Source organism: Urocitellus parryii, chromosome 4 (assembly GCF_045843805.1).
Source record: "Urocitellus parryii isolate mUroPar1 chromosome 4, mUroPar1.hap1, whole genome shotgun sequence".
Taxonomy (NCBI): domain Eukaryota; kingdom Metazoa; phylum Chordata; class Mammalia; order Rodentia; family Sciuridae; genus Urocitellus; species Urocitellus parryii.
The window spans coordinates 48,637,246-48,659,322 of NC_135534.1; the positions used below are offsets into that span (position 1 = coordinate 48,637,246).

Here is a 22,077-nt window from a genome sequence, read left to right on the forward strand (position 1 = left end):
CCTGGCTCAGCTTACTCTACCAGTGGGTCAGAAAAAAAAAATTTTTAAATTAATATAACTAATTGCAAATTCTGAAAAATATGAGGGAGAAAATGAATGAGTGCTAAGACAGAAAATAAGTCGGATCCCCTGGAATATATAAGAAAAGTGTCCCTAAGAAGGTGACTTCACAGCTGAGACCTTAAAGAAAGAAAAGGGCCAGTCATAAAAAATATTTGGAGGAAAAGAACGTTCTAGACCAAAGGAAGACAGGTACAAAGGTTGTGAAGCAGGAAAGAACTTCCAGCCTATTAGTGTCTTCAGTAATGTAAATAAAACTGCTGCTAAATTTGCCTTAAAGAAGAGACCAAAGTTAAAACACAGAGACTCTACCTCTCTGGCTGCCATTAGCAGAGCTATATTATTTCCTTTTGGTCCCCAGAAAAGGGTCCTCTGGTTGCAGGTAAGTCCTACACTGAGCTCCCGAATGTCAGGTTCTTTCTCTCTGATCCTAGTGACCATAGCCATGCCCTAACCAAATGCCCCCACTTACCATTGTAATTGCCCTAAGGGTCTCTAAGGGGAACTGTGCCTATCCCTCATCATCTGGCACATCCCCCCATGGGCTCCACAGAACCTGTAATAGCCTCCTATGGCAGGAGATAGCAAAGGGCTCTGTCCATGGTGCTGCCCATCCAATGGCCCTCACTCCTGACCCACAACTCCAACTTGATTACTAATCAAGGACCTTTACAACTAATAATACTTCCACGAAAACCCCAGGGGGAAAGACCACACTTCAAGAAAATAGCCCCAGGAGAGGAAGAAAGTTCAGCAGTCAGAGTTGAGCTATCTTACATCATGGCCCCTAGTTCTTGCTTCAAGACAAGAGTCTATGCTGCCAGGTTCTGACATCGTAAATAACATCACCTCTTGTCACCTTTCAGTGAAATCAGGACTACCCAAAAAGGAACATATAACAGCATTAGTCAAACATCTGTGGTGCACTTAAGTTCTGAGCACCTTCAAGGTAGACAATGGTTAGTTCTGTTTATGGATGTGGAAGATGAGTGTCAGAGAAGCTAGCAGTGCTATTACCATTTATATATACAGAGTTGCAAAGTTGTAAAACTGCTATATGGCTTGTACATCATTAAATCATTGAATCCTTATAGCAATCTAATTTTTTATGGTATTGGGGATTGAATCCAGGGCACTTTAACATTGACTACATGTACCTCAGCATTTTTTTTTTTTGAGACAAGGTCTCACTCATTGCTGAAGGTCTTGCTAAGTTGCTGAGGCTGGCCTTGAACTTCCAATCCTCCTGCCACAGCCTCCAGAGTCACCAGAGTGCTATATAGGACTGTGCTATCACACCCAGCAACAATCTAGTATTTATTATAAATTCTATAAATGAAATTCTATAAATTCTATAAATGGTTTGCCTGATGTCTTCTGGATAGTAATTAATGGTCAGAGGCGAGGATCAAATGCATATCTGTGATCCAACCCCTTCAGGCTAACCTCCAGGCCTTGGTGGAGCCTACAGAAATCAACTGGCCAACTTTGCTGCAAGATTTCTTCTAGGTCCAAACACTCCCCTTCATCCTCATGCAGTGGCCATTACTGCCAACACAGCAATTACTAACACAACTGTCTAAGTGCCTTTTAATTTTGCTGCACACTTATTTGAACTACAGTCTGAGTCACCTGGAATGTTACAAAGATTAAATGGAGGATTCTAGTGACTCATTTATAAATTTTTCCAGGGAATGACAAGAAATTGGCGGGCTATTTCCCACCAAAGAACAGAGCTCTGGCTGTCTGCCCAAAACATATATTCCATCTGCTAAATCTCAGAGTGGGCTCTACCATGCATCTTCATCAAGATGAAATAAATAGGAAGACTCATACAGGGAGAAATCTAGTCTGGACAAAGAAGCAGAAATGAGCACATGAAAAAAATAAAAGGCTGTTTGGACTATATATGTTTTGGTTTATTTATTAATTGATGACATTTATAAAATGGGAGATTTTATATATAATTTAGAATCTATGCATTATCTTTAAAATAATCTAGGCCTTTCCTTCATGGGAACAATCAATGGGAGTCCACTTGATACAGAATCCAAACCCCTTTATTCTCTTCTTCTATCTAGTTCTGTACAGGAAATGTAACTCTTGTATTTCCTGTGGGGCTCTGATGGTTGTTTGAGTTTGAGATTTCATGCATGAATCCTAATGCTACTGTGGGCCCTTGAGAAAATTCCTCAAGCTCTCCAGGCCTATATTTCTTTTTTCTTTTCTTTTCATTTTTTTTTTTTTTTAGAGAGAGGAGAGAGGATAGAGGAGAGAGGAGAGAGAGAGAGAGAGAGAGAGAGAGAGAGAGAGAATTTTTTAATATTTATTTTTTGGCAGACACAACATCTTTGTTTGTATGTGGTGCTGAGGATCAAACCCGGGCCGAACGCATGTCAGGCGAGTGCACTACCGCTTGAGCCACATCCCCAGCCCCCAGCCCATATACTTCTTCTCTTATACAGTGTGCATTGAACTTGTGGTCTCTTGAATTTCCTTCTAGTGTTCCTTCAAAACACTTCTGTGTTTTCTTGATTGGAAATTGATGTGGATGTTACGAAATCAATCTCTCCGAGCCTAGCCTGTAGGTGCCATTGCCCCTGTGACTATAATCAGCCATGAAGTCAACCTAACTTATGCCCACTATGTGCAAAATATTGGCAGATGGCAATATTCTATAGCTAGAATTCACTTGAGAGAAATAGATTGCAATTCCACATTTTGTATATTAGGAAAATTATAGTGTGAGCTTCAAAATATGGCAGAATCCTGTCACTGTCTGCATGGGGATGCTGGCCAATAGCCATTTATGGAACAGATGAGTGAGAAAAGCCAGAATCCAAACCTAAGTGTTCTGACTCCCAACCAGGTTCTCTGCTGCCCCTAAACACATGTTATTCTAGATATCCCCCAGATCTGGTCTGGTGACCTCAAGAGCTAACCCTACATTCTCTAATTTAATTTTCATTCAGTTTAATAAGATGTGGATATATAGATAGTGACAGAAAAAGGAAGAGAGGTTAGAAACATGGGTCACTACCAGCACTTTTTTTTTTTCTAAAGAAAGGAAGTAGTTTGCAAAACAAGTTCTCTAAGGATTGTCATCCAGATGAACACTTTTAGTGTCTGCAATTTAGCAAAGAAAATCTAGAGAAAGAGAATATTCCACATAGTAGCCTATGATTTTCCTACCAGGAGTCTTCATATTCATTCAGAGATCCTAAAAGAGTCAATACTTTTAGTGCCCCATGATATAAGACCCATGGTGGGATTTCCTGCAACAGGTGGTGGGGAGTATGCTTTCTCTGAGATGTCACCTGCTCCAGTCATTACTGCTAAATTGGTTGGGTACAATGAGATTTTAGGAACAAAGCCTATCAGAGTCTCTCTGGGAAACTTTCAGGCTGCACTGTTCCCTGGACTCCCTCTGGAAGGCCATTTAATCCATTCAAGTTGCTTCTTAGAGGACTGCATGCCATTTTAACAGGAGACTTCACAATGGAGCTCTTGAAAGCCTTACTCTGCTCCATTAATGGTGGCGCTTCAGCAAATGTGGCCATCTATGCAGGAGACATTTGGGATTGGGTGAGCAACCAACAAGAGGCTTTCCTGAAGACAGCTGTGCCAATGCCCTCTCACCCAGGGGTCCCCCAACCCAGGGAGACTCACTGACAAGAGCTGTTACGATCTCCTCCATGCTCTCCAGGAAGCTACTGAGGTGCTGGGTGAAGGGCAGATGTGGAGAGGTGACTTGGGCCACAACAGCTGCAGCCTCAGCCCGCGTGGCCTCTGAGTGGCTGTCATCAGTCAGGATGTCGGCCAAGCACAGAACACCATCCACCTGCAGATGGAGAGAGGCAGCTTCCTTGTGCATCCTAGGAGCACCACTGCTTATGTCCGGAGTGAGATAGACTCAGAACCCCCCAGACGGCCATTGCTGGACCCAATGTGCAGCCAAGGTGATGCGGCCCCCTGGTTGACACCATCTCTGACATCTGCAGATCTTTCCTTGAGTCCAGCAGAGATCAATGCCCTCCCATGGGCTTTGAACATACAGACATCTAGCCAGGTGTCCAGGGACTTGACATTGAGGGCCTGCTGAGCTAACTGTGACAAACTGTTGCCCCCTTTTGCCCCAAGTGTCACCTAAACCCTTTGTGAACCCTCTGAGTTCTGAGTTCTGGTGCCACTTCTCAGGATGACAGTATAATGTTATACACCACAATAAAATGTAGTAGAAAGACCACTCACCTAGGAATCTCATCCCAAAATTCCAATCCTGGTCTCTTCCATACCGTGTAACTTAGCATTAGTCACTCAACTTCTCTGAGACTATTCCCTCCCTCTTCCACAGGGAGTTGGGAAATTAAAAGAAAAAAAGCAGCCAATACTTATCTAGAAGAGATGTTTGAGAAATTCTGGCTCCTTCCTCTCCTTAACATTTAGCAGCAGGCTGAAATCAATGTGTTCCTTCCCTACCTAGTCCTCTGCCATCTGCCCCATAGAAAGAGAACTGCTTCCATGGAAGCCTTATTCTTTCTGCTCAACCAGAGCAATTAGGTCTGGAGAGACATAATAGGCAGATAAAGACTTCCATTTCTCCGCCCTGCCTCCCTCACCCCCGTCAGACCTGCTCTTGGTATAATAATAGCTTTTGCTTACCAAATGCTTATGTTGTGCCAGGTTCCACACTAAGTGGAGTGTGTATGTTATTGTACTGGTGATTCCTTGTAATAGCCTGTTGAGATCAGACAAGGAAACTGAGACATAGAAAAGGTTAACTGACTTGCCCCAGACAGTTAACTCTAAGTCAGTGGTTCAGGAGTTGAACCCAAATGGTCTGGCTTCAAAACCCAGTATTATATAGAAATATATTAGAGGCAAAGTTCAGTTGATGACAATTGAGTATGTTACTGATGCTGTAAATTATTTTTAACAAAGAAAATTATATTATTTAAAAAATGGGTTTTGAACAGGACATTATACTGTCATCCTGAGAAGTAGCACCAGAACTCAGAACTCAGCTTCACAAAGGGTTTAGGTGAGACTTGGAGCAAAAAGGGGCAATAATTTGTCACAGTTAGCTCAGCAGTGCTACTGCGGTCCCTCAAATGCCCCTGGACACCCGCCTGCCTGAGAATCCTGCCACCAAGCCCCAAAGATCCCTTCTCTGATCATGAGTGGGAGGTAGGGATGGGGCAGGGAAAGAGGAGGAGAAGCCTGTGCTGATGCTCCCCACATCTGCCTCTGCCCTGAGCCTCCTGTCCCTGTCTTCTTACTTCCTGCCACTCAGCTCCAGTGGGTCTCCAGAGGTCTGACTTTTGTTTGACTAATTACCACCACTGAGTTCTGTGCCTCCCATAAATGGCTCTTGGGAGCTGTAAGGTCCATTAGCTGTGAAAGCCTTTGGCAATCTCAGACTCAGAGGAGACAAATGTGGAAACAGGAGCCCAGGGAACTGTCCGCAATAAAACTCACCTGGATGTGCTTAATAAAAGGGAACAAACAGCAGCCAGCTAGCCCCCAGGAGGACTGGATCCATGCCAGGTGCTTGACTAACAGGCCCTTGGAGAGGGGCCTTATTTGGGCCCCAGAGAAGGAAACAGCGGGCGGCGGGGGGGGCGTGCTCTGGGCCTAGAAACAGGAAGCAGCTCCACAGCCAACATAAGAAACCTTTTAATCACCTGGCTCTCATCCCCTTTCCTCCTTCCAGTATAAATCAAGTCTGTTGCTAAGGAACTGTAGCATCTCTAATGGAGACATTTCTCAGTCAATACAGTCTCCCTGATCTCATCTTGGTTGCACATGGGGTTGCTATCCTGGTCCTCTGATTCAGTTGGCAATACCAGTCAGGCCCAAATTAGTATCCTGTCCTGGTCCCCAGCACATGCTTAGAGATAGACCAATCTGAACACATCAGAAAGACCAGGGAATCAATGGTCCCCAAGGCCTGGTGCCACCCAAGACCCAGGCACCAAGCTTGCTTCCCAGCCCAGAATGTTGCTCTGCAACTCCCCTGAGCACATATTATGTGCCAGATCTCGTGCTGTGGCAATAGCAATCTGGGCGGGGAGGTGGGGGATAGCCCTGCAGTGCAGGGGGTGACTCACATCTACAGATACCATCATGAGGCTGTGTGATTTGGTGCACTGTACAGAGGCCTCCTGGAAACCACCCTTAACTTAACACAGCCCACGCTCCGGCAGGGGAGGTGGCCCACATCTGGGCTCCCACCCCACTACATCTGCTATCGTCATTGCATTTATCACACTTGAAGGGCGCTGTTTCTCCAAGTGGGGTTGGTGGTGGCCCAGCTGCATAAAACAAACCACAGATTCCTTAAAAGCAGAATCCTGTCCCAGACCCAGACCTATTCTGCCAGAATCTGGAGGAGGCCTGGGAATCTGCTTGTTAACATGGCCACACGGATCTTTATGCTCCAGCAATTTGGAGAAACACTATTGTGATGTGGGTCTCGGTTCTTGTCTGTCTGGCTCCCCTGTCCCCTTGCCAGCCCTGCAAGCCTGGGGACCACAGCTTGTTCACTTTGGGCTGCTCCAGGCCTGGAATATGTTGGGTTTTCAGTAAATGGGAAACAAATGCAGGGAGGTAAAATTTGACCTAAGACTTAAAGACACACTGTAGACTTGAAGTCTGTCTCCCTGTAGACTAGTAAAAGTAGAGAAATGGAAACGGAGATGGAAGGATATTGAGAGCAAAGGCAGTTAGCAGACAGGACATCAGTGGAGAAATAGCCAACAACAAAACATAAATTCCACAGATGCTCGACCCCAGGAAAATGACCTCAGCCTGATGTGGTCCTGATTTTTTTGTTGCCCTCTGGATTCCCAGAGGGCCTGTGGGGCTCTGGTTTTATAATTATCAATTGCCTATTGTCTTGCATTCCTTCTAAATTTGTTAACTATGTGCCAGAGCTCTTCTAATAGTGTACTATTTATGAAATACACCATCCCTTTGAAACAGTCTATACATATATATGTGTGTATATATCCATATATAATTTACAAGGGATAACAAATAATAAAATGACCACCTACATATGTATATGTCTATACTTAACATCCAGAAATTCTAATCTTAGCACTAAAATCAAGAGAGTCCCCCCCCAACCTTTTTTAATCTCTTATCTCTTCTTTCCCCTGTTGGATAGGCCATTACCCTGAATTTTGTGTTTATCATTCCCTTATTTTCTTCAGAGTTATTGAATGTGTATTTTGTTTAGTTTTACAAGATTTTGTAACTGATGCAAGTGGTATCGTACTGTATATACCAATTTGCTTTCTTCCCTAGTTAGATTGTTTATGAAACTCCTTCCTATCATTGCACATGGCTATGGTCCATTTATTTTCACTTCTGTACGGTATTTTGCTACATAAATTGATTGCAATTCATTTATTCATTCTTCTGACAATGGGCACTTGACTGGTTTCCCAATTTTTGCTACAATGGACAGTGCTTCTAAAAATATTCTTCTAAATGTCTTTTGGTGAATAAGTGCCAGTTCCACTAGGGGTCTCAATCTAGGAGTGGAATACCTAGGGCATAGAATTTACACATCTTTTCTTTATTTTTGCAACATGATCTGAGTAGCAATACTCTCAACATAAATATATTAAAATTATTTACCACCAATAGTTCTTGGTATTTTCAAGTTTTAAAAAATTTTTTGGCAATTTAATGGGTATAAAAATTGTATTTTAACCTGTATGTCTCCACCTACCAACAAGATTGAGAAACTTTATTTCGTTTTGCTTTGCTTTGTCTCGGCTTTTGATTATTGCAAGTTGGATTTCCTCTACTATGAATTACCTGTTCGTAAGTTTTGCTCATTTTTCTATTTGGTGGTTTTTTCATAGGGGCCAAATTTCCTTGGACTTTGGTTCTGATGCTGCTGACCTGCCACTTAGCCTGCTGCCATCAGTCTGCTGCCAGTCCAAGTTGATCTCTGTATCCACTGGCATCTCAGCAGTTCCAATGCCGCACAACTCACCACAGGGGGAGCCACTGAAGGACCTCACACCCCTGAGCTGTGGGCTTTCCAGCTCCTGAGCCAATTCCTACAGCATCAAGATATGCTCAGACCTGGAGTTAGAATTCTGCCTCTGACCTCTACTAAATAAATGATTTTATTATATAATTTGAGCTTCTTAACATTGCGGTAACACCATCAATCTCAACGAGTTTTTAGTTTTTCTTATAAAATGGAGATAAAAATAGCAATGTCAGGAGGACTATTACAATCATTAATTGAGAGACTGCACAAATAATGCCTGCCACATGGTGGTAACATCATTCTACCTATCCCCACCTGACCTTGTCATTGCTACTAGAATGGGGGCCCTGCCCTAACTCTTCTCACTTCTGTTTGCTCCAGACTCCTTACTGGACTTCTCTTTGACCCTTTCTGCAGACTCCTCTTGGACTGAAACTCCAATGAAAAACAGCCTTTTGGGTAGTGTGTTAGTTTTCCATCACTGTGACAAAATACTTGAGAAAATCAACTTAAAAGAAGGCAAGGCTCATTTTGGCTCACGGTTTTAGACCCTGATTGCTTGGCCCTGTTGCTTGTGCCTGTGGGGGCACAGTACATGATGGAGGGAGAATATGGAAGAGGGCCTGCTCCCCTCATAGAAGCCAGGAAGTAAAGAGAGAGAGGAAGAACTAGGGTCCAAATAACCCCACATCAGGGACACTCTCCCAAGACCTAACTTCCATCCACTAGGCCCCACCTCCTAAAGGTTTCACGACTTCCAATAGCACAATAGGCTAATAACCAAACTTTTAGCAAGTGAGTCTTTGGAGTCATTGAGATCCAAAGTAAAACAGGTAAGGATCCACAAGTCCGCCCACTTATTTGGGCATCATTACACATCCCAGAACTGGGACTTTTTAAAACAGGAGAAATTCCTAACTGACTGAGAATCAGAAGATGAATAATTAGAATCCCTCAGCAGGATAAACAGTGAAAATCAGCACCATCTCTGCATTTATATTGTCAGCAGACATTTACTGAGTTCCAACGTTGTGACAGGTGTGAACTAGGTACTGCCACCTAGATGAAGTCACAATAAATAAGACAGAGTCAAAAAAACTAATACAGGCAGTAGGGAGGTAACAGGCAAAGAATCAGAGACTTACAAAGGATTTGGGAAATTGTATAAAGCAAATCCCAGCCTCTTAGTTCCCCTCTTCTTGGCATCTCTTACCCAGCCCCTGCTGAGAATTCTTCCCCTCTTGCCCTTCTCTCCTCCCAGAACTGTAGGATACTAGACTTTTGAAGTTCTTCTCCTCCCTAGTTAGCTACTTCTAACTGCTTGCTCTCAGCCTCCCTCTTTTACTTCCAACTACACTAGCACGTGTCAGAGGTCACTGCTGGCACATTCTATGTCACATTAGACAATGGACCCAAACCCAAGTGGCCTCAGTGACTCACAACCATGGCTCTCAAACCTAATCTTCTAGCCCCAACCTTCTTGCCCAAGATCCATACTATATTTCTAAACTCTACCAGATCAAAATTAATTTGTCTGCATGTTCCATGGACACTTCAAACTCAATTCACTTAAAACAGAAGTGGTCATCTTCCCTGTTTCTCTCCTTGTTTCCATCTCAGCCCCAGGTCAGAAGTCACCTGCCTTCCCCAGACAGAAGTGGTCTCTGTACTCCCAGCTACCACTCAGGTCTGACCTCAACTACAGCAGATAGCATGTCAAATGACCCGTGTTACATGCCCATTCCTCAAATCTAAGAGACTAGAGTTGAGTCCCTTAGGGCACCTCCCACAATGAATCTTCTCTAGGTCCTCAGCACCTCCCTGCACATAGCTGAAGAGGTATGGGATAAATGATGAGGAATCCCAGACTCAGGGAATTGGAGATTACCCAGACCACACAGTAAGTTAATGTCAGGGCTGGGAATCCGATCCTGGTCTCTCTACTCCTTGCCCTGTGCCTCTCTCAGAGGAAAGAAAGAAACTGGTGAGAGGTCAGGTCAAGCAGGGGCAGCTCAGCTCAGCTCCTATGATGGGCTTAGGAGTAGCCCACCCTGAGACCAGCTTTCTCAAACACTGGCCCCATGTTAGGAAACTCTCCATCCCCAAACCACCCACTTCCCATCCCTAGTCGTAAACTTTATGCCAAGACAGCAATCTAATCAAAGCACTTTCAAATCACTAAAGAAATTGCTGCTGGAAGCACTTACAGATAATTAGCTTTTACATGGAGTGGGATGGGCCTGGGCCTGAGGCCAGACTTTCCTCACTGGGTGGGTATGCGTGTGGGGATGAAGATGGCCTGGCCTGGTCATCACCTGGGCAGCAGGGCTAATGCACCTAAAGTCTAGACACAGAAAGAGCTGGAAAATGTGGAGATTTTCCCCAGAGAATAGGAGAAGAAACAGGAAACCCATGCAGCTGAGAAGCCCAGAGTGTACAGAAAACATCAAGTCAGATTTATGAGCAGCATTCTCCTACTGATTATTGGAAATGCGTCAGTGGCAGCTTTTATGCAAATATTGAAGGGACAAAGGCTAGTACACAAAGGCTCATCATATATCACTGGTGCCACTCTGCTGCTTCTTAGTTTTGTTTGGGGGGCATTTTGCTTTGGTTTTGCTTAGAGTTTAGGGATAGGCAGAGGAGTTGGTTGCTGACATGTACCAAATAGAATCATGCAAATGAAGTGAAAACTCAGTCATAAGGGAGGCAACAACCTAGAGATCCCCACATTTTCTCCTTTACTTTTCTGTTCACTCAGACACCTAAAGGCTCCAAAATAGCACAAAACAAGTGGAAATTGCAAAGCAATTGGGATCCTGCTGATGAATCCAAGAAGGATGAATCAGTTCATCTAGGGGAGACTCAGAAGAAAAATTCAGTGATATTCAGAGAGGGGAAAAAGGGTCATGCCCAAGGAAGCAAAGACAGGTGAAAGGCCAAAGGACAGGGCAAAACATTTGGAGGAATAAATGAGCTCATGGGTCAGAGGCAGAAATGGAATTGTGCAGTGTGAACCAGATAGGAACAACTTTCAGGATAAAGTCTATGACAAAGCAAGGGGTTAAAGGCTCCCTTTATAAAATGAGGAACTTGTTTTATGGAGTGGCTGCAGGGCTGGTGTTCAATAGAAAGCTATAGAAGCTTAGCAGCACCTCTGGAAGATAATACCATCCTCCCTCAAAACATGTCCCCGAGTGCGCCACTCCTGCTGTTTCAAACACGAGTCCTCTGTTAAAAGCTAAGTGCTAAAGTGGACAAATACAAATAGTAACATGTAATAGAGGTTGGAGCAATGGATGGAATGGCTTATATAACTAGCTTGGTGGGCAAGTCAACAAGGCAGAGAGAGAAAGATGGATAGGCACAGAAAGCTAAGTTATTTAGATGGAGAGAAATCGTGACTTGACTCATTTAGGAATGAGTATAAATAGAAAATAATTTCCTGTGAAGCAGATGATTTTCCTTGAAGTGGATTTTCAAAGAGATGCTCTGAAGGCACTTGGGGGTAGGTTTCCCTTTGGGTTAGGGCTTTTAGGCATATGCTGATAGGAGATCCCAAGTTTTCAGCAAAGCACTGAAGTGCCCAGGTGGGCAATTCAATTCAATTCAATTCAATTCAATCCAAACTGATTCTAGATCATTGGTCCTCAGATGATTAGAAACATCTGGAAAAGTTTTAAAATTAGTAATATTCAGGCTTTATCATGAGAAATTTGAATTTAATTGGTCTGTGGTAGAATCTTGGCATCATTATTTTTAAAAACTCTGTACATTAAGTCTAATGGACATCATGTGTTAAGCAACAGTGTTCTAGAGGTATCTGTGGTGCAAAGAAGTTGCAAAGCCTTGAACGTGGAAAGAGCCTGGCTACTCAATGACTTGGCAAAATGAGCAAGTTTGTCACCTTCTCAGAGTCTCAATTTTCAATTTTAAAATGATAATGATAAAATACCCAATAAAGAAATAGTGAATGAAATATTGACAGTATTGTCCCTGAAATTAGTAACAAAACAAAGAAATCCTATTTAACACCATACTAGCCAATGCAATCACACAAGAAAATTAAATAACAAGGACTAATGATGGGAAAAGAAGATGCAAAGCTGCTATTCTTTACAGATGGCCTGATTGTGTGCATGGAAATTCCTAAATAATATAGACACTATTAAAATTTATAAGTGAATTTAGCATGATCAATGGATACAATACCAAAATTGTATTTTCTACAGATTAGCAACAAAATTAGAAAAGTTTAAAAATACCATTACATTATCATTTAAATCATAGCTAGGAATAAATATTTTTTAAAAAAATATGAACACTGAAAACTCAAAAGATTGTGGAGAGAAATTAAAGATAGTATATGTTAAGTAGAGACATATACTATGTTCATTGATTATGATAGAAGATTGCTTAAATATCAATTATCCAAAAATTTATCTAGAAATTTGAAGAAATCCTAATCAAAATCTCAGCAGGTGTTTTTGTGGACGCTGACAAACTGATCATAAAAAGTATACCAAAATGCAAAGAACTTAAGAATTCCCAACATAATCTTAAGGAAGAACAAATTTGGAGGATTATTATGTGACCAAATATCAAAGTGTATTAGACTAAAGGGACTCAGTGACATATTGGCACAAGAATGGACATAAAATACTGATGGAACAGAAACATAAAGTCCAGAACAGACTCAGCATTTATCACCACTTTACTTGCAACATAGGCAACACTTCAATTTAGTGGTGAAGGGGTTGTCTTTTCAATGAATGGTGCAACTAGGCACCCATATGGAAGAAACTGAATGTTGAACACTACTTTTAAAATTAATCTGAAGTGAATCATAAGCCAAAATGTGAAAGGCAAAACATTATAAGGTTCCTTGAATGAAATATAAGAGAATAACTTTAAGATTTTAATAAAATGATGATTTCTTAAATAGATGCAACTAGCACTAACTACAAAAGGAAAGATCAATAAATGGACTTTAAGAAAATTAAGAATTTCTATTTATCAAAAGATAGAATTAAGAGAATGAAAAAGCAAACTACAGACTGATGGTTGGCAATATGTTTTCTTACAGGATCAATTCTCTCTCTCTCTCTCTCCACACACACACACACACACACATTCTACACATAAATGTATATATGGCATATATATGATGAGAGATTTGTATGTGTATTCTTGATTTATAAATCAATAAGAAAAAGACGAACTACCCAATGTTTTTCATGAGCCAAATTCTCATGATATTTCACAAAAGAAGAGAACCAAATGGACTATCAAGAATATGAAAAAGTGTTCAAAATCATTACTCATCAGGGAAATTAAAACCATAATGAGTGACCACCCATGGCGGTCACAGGCAGGGGACTGCATACCCAACTATCACAAATTCACAAACAGCTTGACTAATAGAAACGCTCCTTTGGAAATTGTATGTTTATTGTCTGTGCATGTCATTCTATCTCCCCTTCCTCACTACCTCTATAAGTTTCTTCATCTTTCTTACAACCCTTCCCTCACTCTGTCTCTCTTTGTCTCTGTAGACGACCTGGGTGCTCACCACTTGCTGCCAGGGGCAGCAGATGCTGCTTCCTGATCCATGATTTAAGGCCTGGCTGCTATCCCTCTGGATTGTCAGGGCCAGGCTGTTTCCAGGTAAGGGGTCCTCCCTACTCAAATTTTGCCCCATAGTCACTCTCTCAATCTCCTATTGTCCCTCCAGGCCCCAGAAACCTCTTTCCCCTGCTCCTCTCTAAATTAATACTTGCCCCACTCTAGAACCCAATGCTGATGGCCAAAAATGCCACCTCTGCACCTTTTCAGGTCCTCTGAGTGACTCTCACTTGTGGACCTGTGGACACAGCTTCCCTTCTCCCCAGCCATAGCATCATGTTTATATCTGACTTTATTTATTTTATTTTCTCACCAGATTATTTGGGGTCCAGTTAGGAAACAAACAGTGACTAACTTAAACCAGCAGCTTCTCATCCCATCACACACACACACACACCCTCTCAAATGAAGGACTCCATTATGAATTCACAGGGGTAGAAAGGTACTCAGCTCTCTTCTAACGACCCCTGGAAGAAGAGCACCCACACACATACTCCAACCAGAATTCCTAGTCCAGTTAGCTCAATACTCTCTAATTTTTGTTTAACACATTACATCTTACAAAAATTACTTCATATGCCACCTGATACCTGCAGAATTTCCATTAAATGAGAAAAGTGAAATTTATACGGATTAAGAAACTTCTTTCTGGTGTCTTAGCAAACAGCAGCAAGAAACAACTGGCCTCATGGTCTCTCCACAAATTCCCAACTTGGCAGCTTCTACCCATGAGGCACTGCCAGTCTCAACTGCCTGTTCCTCCTCTCACCTGTCTCAAGCTGCCCACAGAGCTCAACTGGACCCACCAGCCTCCTAAGTCTGCTCACAGACCTAAGAACTTGGGCTCAGGACCATGGGAGTGGCAGGGGGAGAGAGAGGAGACACTGGTACAAAGGGGACTTAGGCAAAATCCCACAGAATGACTTCTAAGCATTTTAGACATTCTATTATGGTTTGGACATGGAATGTTCCCGAAAAGCTCGTGTGTTGTGCACTTGGTCCCCAGTGTAGAGAAATCCAGACATGGGGCTTTTGCAATGACTGAATCATGCAGGCTCTAACCTCATCAGTGAGTTAATCCATCTGATGGATTAATCATTTGAATGGACTACTGAATGGTAACAGTAGGCAGGTAGGGCATGGTTAAAGAAAGTAGGTTGTGCCCCTGGGGACTTTCACTTGTTCCCCGCCCCTCCCTGCCTCTGCTTCTAAGCAGCTGCAAGCTGAGCAGCTTCCCTCTACCACACCCTTCTGCCATGATGTTCTGCCACACCCCAGGCCCAGAGCAATGGAGCCAGCCAGCCACCAACTGAAACCATGAGTCAACATCAATCTTTCCTCATCTAAGTTGTTCTTTTTTGGCATTTTGGTCACAGCAACAAAAAGCTGATTAACACACTGTCCTTGCTGAGGGTTCTGATAAGCTTTGCATTCCCCTGCTCCCACCTTATACAGGGGCCTAAAGCTGCCAGCAGAGGCCCTGCCAGGCTGTTTTGAATGATGTCAGATATTCTGCATTCTAGCTTCAGCCCTGTGGCCAGTAAAGGGAATGACGTGGGTATGCATGCACACATGCACACACACACACACCAAGCCTCTATACTCTAATTTACAAAGAGTATTTATTCAGTCATGCACTGAACAAGATTCACCTGAGTGTGTAAGCAACTTCCCTAATGGGCTGAAGTGGTGGGCACTGTAGTGCCTCTTGGTGGAAGAGGCCAGACAGCTCTGGACCAGGCAGCATGGGACTCTGGGAGTGGCACACACACAGTGTGAGCACCAAGAAGGAAGGAGAGCAGATGGAAAGAATCTTGCAGCTAGATCTGACATTGATGTCAACAACTGGAGGTGAAACACTCCTGTTGGGCCCCCTCAGCTGAGGCAGAGGTTCCAAGCAAGACGCCCCTTTAGTGAAGATATCTGGAGGGGAGTGGGGGAAAAATTCACATTGGAGGTTTGACTCGTTTCTATCCCTACCTGGAAAGCAGGGCTTATCACTCTGATTTTGCCTGTGATGAAACAGGGCTCAGGGGTGCTTCAGAGGTTCAAGGCCAAGGTGAAGCTGGACATCAAACCCACATCTGTTTACCAAAGAGCTGAAGCTTGGAGAGCTGCCAGACTGAGGTGGGGTGGACGGGTTTAGTTTAGATGGACAGTACTAAATGCCTCCACCCCTAACTTTTAATTTTTTCCCCAGTGGGGACAGGGACCTAAAATGCTTTCTCCTTCAAGCAAGCACAGGGCTGACTCACTGGGGAAGACTGAAAGTTTGGGACAGGTCAGATTTCAAGATTGTCTACACCCCACTCCTGGAGGAGTCTGGCTTTCCAGAAAGGCACCCTATTGCCTTTAATTTTAAAATCCTTTCTCCCCTTTCCACTCCCTCCACACAGGAGCTCTCCTCAGACCCTGACAGCTGATCCTGGCACACAGCCCACCAGCCTCAGCAGCTCCAGAAGACAGCCCCAGGCAGCCTGGTCAGACTGCCACTGATGCTCTTGTCCACCAGGGGCCGCTGTTGCACAGCACATGCAGTCCACCAAACCCCTGAGGCTGGAGCTTGCTCTTGCAAACTGACTTGCTCTTAGGCACCAAGACTGCCTGGCAGTTCCATCCCATTACTGCTTAGACCTGTTACGTAGGGTGCAGTGCCTAGCCATCGGTGCCTTGCTTCAGTCTGGACAGTACTAAAGCTCATAATCTCAGGGGTGCTTGTGAAGAGAAGAGAGGGGAGGCAGGGCAGTGTGCCTGACTCTGTTCCTAATTCACATTCTGGCCTCCTTAAACCCCTCCACCCCTAACTTTAAGGCAAATGCACAGAGGACTTGGCATGTGGGGACTTCTCCCCCTTGCAAAGCTGGGGAAAGTGATGGGTCCCGTCTCCACTCCTCTCTGCCTGCCAGCCTGAGTGGTGACACAGACAGCTGACCTGGGATCCTGGGACGCTCTGCACAAGCCTGGCCTATTCCAAGAGCAGTAGAAGGCCAGTCAAGGTAGGCATGAGGGCTGAAGGCAGCTTGTAAGCCTAAGTGGGTTGAATCCCCAAAGAGTTGGGAAGAAGCATGTGGGACCTCTGTCGAGAGCAGCCTATCTCCCTCTCTAGGAGCTACTCCTAGAAGAAAAAGGACTGGTTGCAAGTCAGATCAAACTAAGACTCCTTACCCAGCATTCATAGCCCAGCTCTCCCCCACTCAGCCACACTTTAGTATTAGAGCTCATTCTAACAAGACAAAGTCACTGCCTTGCACTGGGGTCTGCAGGCCTTGGTCAATGACCCTAAGAGAAGGACACCTATAAATGGAAGCAAAAAAGTAAGTTCTCAACCCAGACTCTTGCCTCCTGGTGCCTAACTTTTCTAGCCTCAACTTGCTCTTCTATAAAGTGGGGTGGAGGTGATTTTTCTTACAGATTGACTGTGGGACTCCAACAGACAAAGGATGGGGAAAACTAAAGTTTGGTGCAAAAATGAACTATTTATATCCATCTGCAGCTATCGGGGAGCAACAGCACAGAGAGACTGTTGTAAAACAGCAGCCTGAGCTGCAGGGCCTCCCAACCCCCTCCATCCTGTTAGAATGTCTGGTTTTCTGTATCCAAGTCCAGGTCTTTCTGTCTAGTCTCTCATCCAGCCCAGAGAGTCTGGGATGAGGAAGCTGCACAAAGACAGACAGTAATTTTTCCAGCCCTCACTCAACCCCGGGGATTTTCCTGGATTTGAAATTGAACCTTCCTCCCCCCTTCCCCTGCTCATCTTTAATTTCTCTATCGATTTTCATTAAACTCTCCCCTTGGCTTCAGAACAGGGTGAACTAATTCCTTATTTGAAAAAATAAATAAAACAAAGGGAAGGGATGCTCTTCTGAAAGTGAGATTGTCTCTGGTCTAAGGCTGGAAGAAGAAATTACCAGAACTGTCAGGAGGGCGTGGTCTTAGGTTGTCTGAACACTTGGCTTGAAGTGTCCCCCACCCCTTAAAGCCCCAGGCAGGCTGCTCTTTAAAGACCTGGCCAATTCTCCAGCTGTGGAGTCCCTCTTCTTTAACGGGTGAGGGACACTTCAAGCCAAGTGTCCTGCCCTCAGATACCAGTCTTCACCTGGACTGCAGTTCCCAGTCCATTTCTGGTCCCCAGTTCCCTCCAGTCCCAGGGCCCTGATCTTCCCTTTAACCACAGCTGGACCTCTACCAAGGTTACTGCAAAATCCCCAGCATTCAGGCTGTTTGGGGGACAATGCAGAGTTTTCCCCAGACCACCTTGAAAAGGCCAGGGAGAAGGAAAGGGAAGCAGACTCAGGCAGAGTGTTTCCCCCATCTAGGCACCAGCCTGGAAACCCACCACATTGTCACTCTGCATCACCACTGCAGCCCACAAGGGAGGTGTCACCCACACTGTACAGAAGAGGAAACCAAGGTTCACAGAGAAGTGGTTTCCTCCCCAGGCCCAATTTCAACCTCTCCCACAACCCTGCAGTCATTCCCCTTGGTGATGCCAGTGTACCAGCCAGTTCCAGTCCTCCAGAAAGCCTGCCATGACCAGTCCACTCAACAGAGTTAGGTCCATCGGCCCCCATTAGACAGTATGGCTCAGGGTCCTCACTACCTCCTTGGCCCTCATCTTCTTCCTCTAGTCTCCTCCCAAGTATGGTTCAGGAACACTGCCTCCTCTTCCGGGATCCCCAATTCACTGAGCAGGCTGCTCTTTAAAGACCTGGTCAGTTCTCCAGCTGTGGAGTCCCTCTTCTTTGGGGAGAATGCTTTCCTCTGCTCTCCTGGAGGCTGCTTGGGAGCCCCTCCTTGGTCTTTCGGGAGCCAGCTCCACAACTGCCTCCTTGGTACTGCCTGCAGAAGCAACCCAGAAGGGGTGGGGCCTCCCTCCCTTTCGTGGTCACAGGACAGTCCTCCACTGCCTACTGCTCAGCTCCCCTTGCCTGGCCAACTGGGTCTGCTTGGCTCTCCTCCCTATACCAGCTAGAGGTGGTGAGGTTGGGACTTTGGTCAGGAGCAGCAAGGCCATCTGGGTTAAGGTTCAGGGACTTTGCTGCTCTCATGTATCCATTAAACCAGCAGAGCAGTGAGGTAGACGGGAGTGGTCAGGCAGGCCAGGCCCAAATTCTGGTTCCAGCACTCAGAATGTGATTTCAGGCAAGTCACATAAACTATCTGAGACTTCCTTGCCCTGTCTTTTAGATGTTAATGATGCTCACCTCCCAAGGTTCTGATTTTAATGGAGGGCATAATTGGCCAGACTAATCCAGCACAGTCAGCCTTCAGTGTCTGACACTTCTTTAGCCCACTGGGTCTTGTTGAGAGCCACAGCCAAAGGGGCCCCAGCAAACTTCAAGTACAAGATTCAAGTACAAGATTCAAGTACAAGAGAAGGTCTTTCAAGCTAGTGAGACAGAGGAAGGAAGTTTAGAGCCACAGCCAAAGGGGCCCCAGCAAACTTCCAGCTGCCAGCAAACTCCCAGCTGCCGGCTGATGATTGGCTCACAGTGGCCCCAGCAACATCTAGCTGATTGGCTCCTCTGCGGTGATGTTCATTGGGCTGTTTCCCTGCCCTTCAAGCTGCCAGCTGATGATTGGCTCACAGTGGCCCCAGCAACATCTAGCTGATTGGCTCCTCTGCAGTCATGTTCATTGGGCTGTTTCCCTGCCCTTCAGACTACGGAACTGCTCATTGGGGGACTTCTTTGGCTCCGCCCACGCGACCTAGCCAATCGGCCTCAAGAGCAGGAGGATTGTGGGAGGTGGTGGTTGGTGTGTGGGAGAGGCTTCTGGAAGCCGGTGGTGGCAGTTGGGCTCTGAGGGTTTTCCTGAGGAGCTGTTTTGTTTGGCGTTTGTAGTTTTAAAAATAAAGTTTGTTTCTTTTGATAAGTGGCTCCTGAATTGTGCCCAGTCAGACTGCGGCATTTGGTGGCTCGCACAGGGAGCGACTGAGGGTAAGTAAACTGCTCGCCCCTGAGGGCAGGGCGAGAGGATGGGTAGCCATTCTAAGTTTACTCTTTTGTTTTGCTTCATTTTTGTTTTAAGTTGCCTGTCCCTGGAGATGAGTGAGACGGAAGAAAAACCGCTCACATTTGAGGAAAAATTATTTGCGTTTGAGGAACAGATAGGGAGAAAGGACGGATGGACATTTCAGTCCCTGGAGATGAGTGAGATGGAAGAAAAACCGCTCACATCTGAGGAAAAACTATTTACGTCTGAGGAACAGATAGGGAGAAAGGACGGATGCACATGTCAGGAGGATAGAAAGGCTATAATGAAATTTTGTTGTTCCATTTTTATTGGATTCTGTCTAGGTTTGGTTTGGTGTTATCTTGCTGGGTTGTATTATAGTAGAAATACGGGATCAGCAATTAGTAAAAAACAAACCGAAAGAGTGTTAAGTAAATTGTTAGACGAAGGAGGCATCCCAGTAAAATCAAGAGCAGTCAGGGCATACGTTGATACAATACAAAAATACAGCCCATGGCTTTTTAAGGAGGAGTTGTTAGATATATCACAATGGAACCATCATGGTGAAGATTTAAAAAGAATAGAAAACAACAACCCAGGGACTCTGCCAGTTGGCACATTGACATTGTGGGCGAACGTATCTGGTTTGCTTAGTCCAAAGCCTTCAGATCAGACAAAGGTAGAGGAAGGAGAAGACATATTGATTCAAGTAAAAGAGGTCTCTCAGGTTAGTCAGAATGAGGAAAAGATTCAAGTACAAGAGAAGGTCTTTCAAGCTAGTGAGACAGAGGAAGGAAGTTTAGAGCAGAAAAAGCCATCAGGGGAAAAGTTACAACAGGAGACTGCTAATAACACCTTTCTATCAGAGAGCGAAAGTCTCCAACCAACAGCACCACCTCTACAGGAGACTGCTACTAACAGCATTCTATCACCAGAGGGCATAAGGGTCCAATCAACAGCACCACCTCCATATGCTAAGAGACTCCCAACCCCCGCAGTTGATAGTTGGGATCCTGAGACAGGATCTCAAGTATGCCCTGTATTTGAGGTAGGAGGGCAGCGAATTCACCAGGGTTTATTTTACAAAACAGTGAAGGAGCTAAAAGAGGCTGTAACAACCTATGGTCCTCAAGCACCCTTCACTGTAAGCTTGATCGAATCCATTACCAACTTAAACATGACGCCAGCAGATTGGGCTAATATGTGTAAAGCTGTGCTAACTGGAGGACAATACCTGTTATGGAAGGTTGCTAATGAGGAATTTTGCAAGGAGACAGCTATGGGAAATGCAGCAGCTGGTTATCCTCAGAGAAATCTAGATATGTTGTTAGGAAAGGGACCTTATGAGGATCGGCAGCAACAACTTGCATATGATCCTGGTGTATACGCACAAATTGCTATAGATGCACTTAAGGCATGGAAGACTTTACAAGGACATGGAGGTTTACAAGGTCAATTATCTAAGATAATACAAGGAGCTAATGAACCTTATGCTGAATTTGTAGATAGGCTTATTCAAACAGCTACCAGAGTTTTTGGGAATACAGAACAAGCAATGCCATTAATAAAACAACTGGCTTATGACCAAGCGAATCGTTGGTGCAGAGATATCATTAGACCATGGAAACAGGAAGATTTAAACAAATATATTAAATTGTGTAGAGACATTAATGAACAAGAGCAAGTCATGGCAGCTGCAGTAAAACAGGCTTTAGATGCCAGAGACATTAATGAACAAGGGCAAATTGTGGCAGCTGCAGTAAAACAGGCTTTAGATGCCAGAGACATTAATGAACAAGGGCAAATTGTGGCAGCTGCAGTAAAACAGGCTTTAGATGCCGGGCTAAGAACATGCTACAATTGTCAACAAGCAGGACATTTTAAAAGGAATTGCCCCATAGGAGGAGGGTTTAACAATACTAGGTATCAAAGGAATAGAATACCGGGTATTTGCCCACGATGCCGTAGAGGGAGACATTGGGCTAATGAATGCCGTTCTCAAACCACCATAGAGGGTACTCCATTATCAAAAAACGAACAAGGACAAGGTTTTTATCCACAATATCGTGGACAAAGGCATCGGGCTCCGTTGCCAAAAAACGGACAGGGGGCCCCAATGCTCCGGGGCCCCAAACCACAAATATACGGAGCTCTGGAGGAACCCAGCAACCCCAGCAACCCCATCAGGGTAGTGCCCAGGGCATCAGATCCCTCATCAGACAAACCAGAGGGAGCGCAGGGTTGGACATCTGCGCCTCTGCCAGAGCAGTACTAACTCCAGAGATGGGAGTTCAAATCATTCCCACAGGGGTGAAAGGACCTCTTCCCAAAGGAACAGTAGGCTTATTATTGGGACGCAGCTCTTCTACTCTAAAAGGACTTTTGATAAGTCCTGGGGTAATTGATCCCGATTATGAAGGTGA

At 44.6% G+C, this 22,077-nt stretch overlaps 1 protein-coding gene across 1 annotated transcript in view; it reads right to left on the reverse strand.

Annotated features, from left to right (window-relative positions):
* Window positions 1-22,077, reverse strand: part of Insc (INSC spindle orientation adaptor protein) — a 128,247-nt gene that overhangs the window by 18,408 nt on the left and 87,762 nt on the right. The window contains exon 8 of the mRNA XM_026398993.2: window positions 3,730-3,901. Coding sequence (XP_026254778.2) covers window positions 3,730-3,901 — 172 coding nt within the window. The remainder of the gene's footprint in view (window positions 1-3,729; window positions 3,902-22,077) is intronic.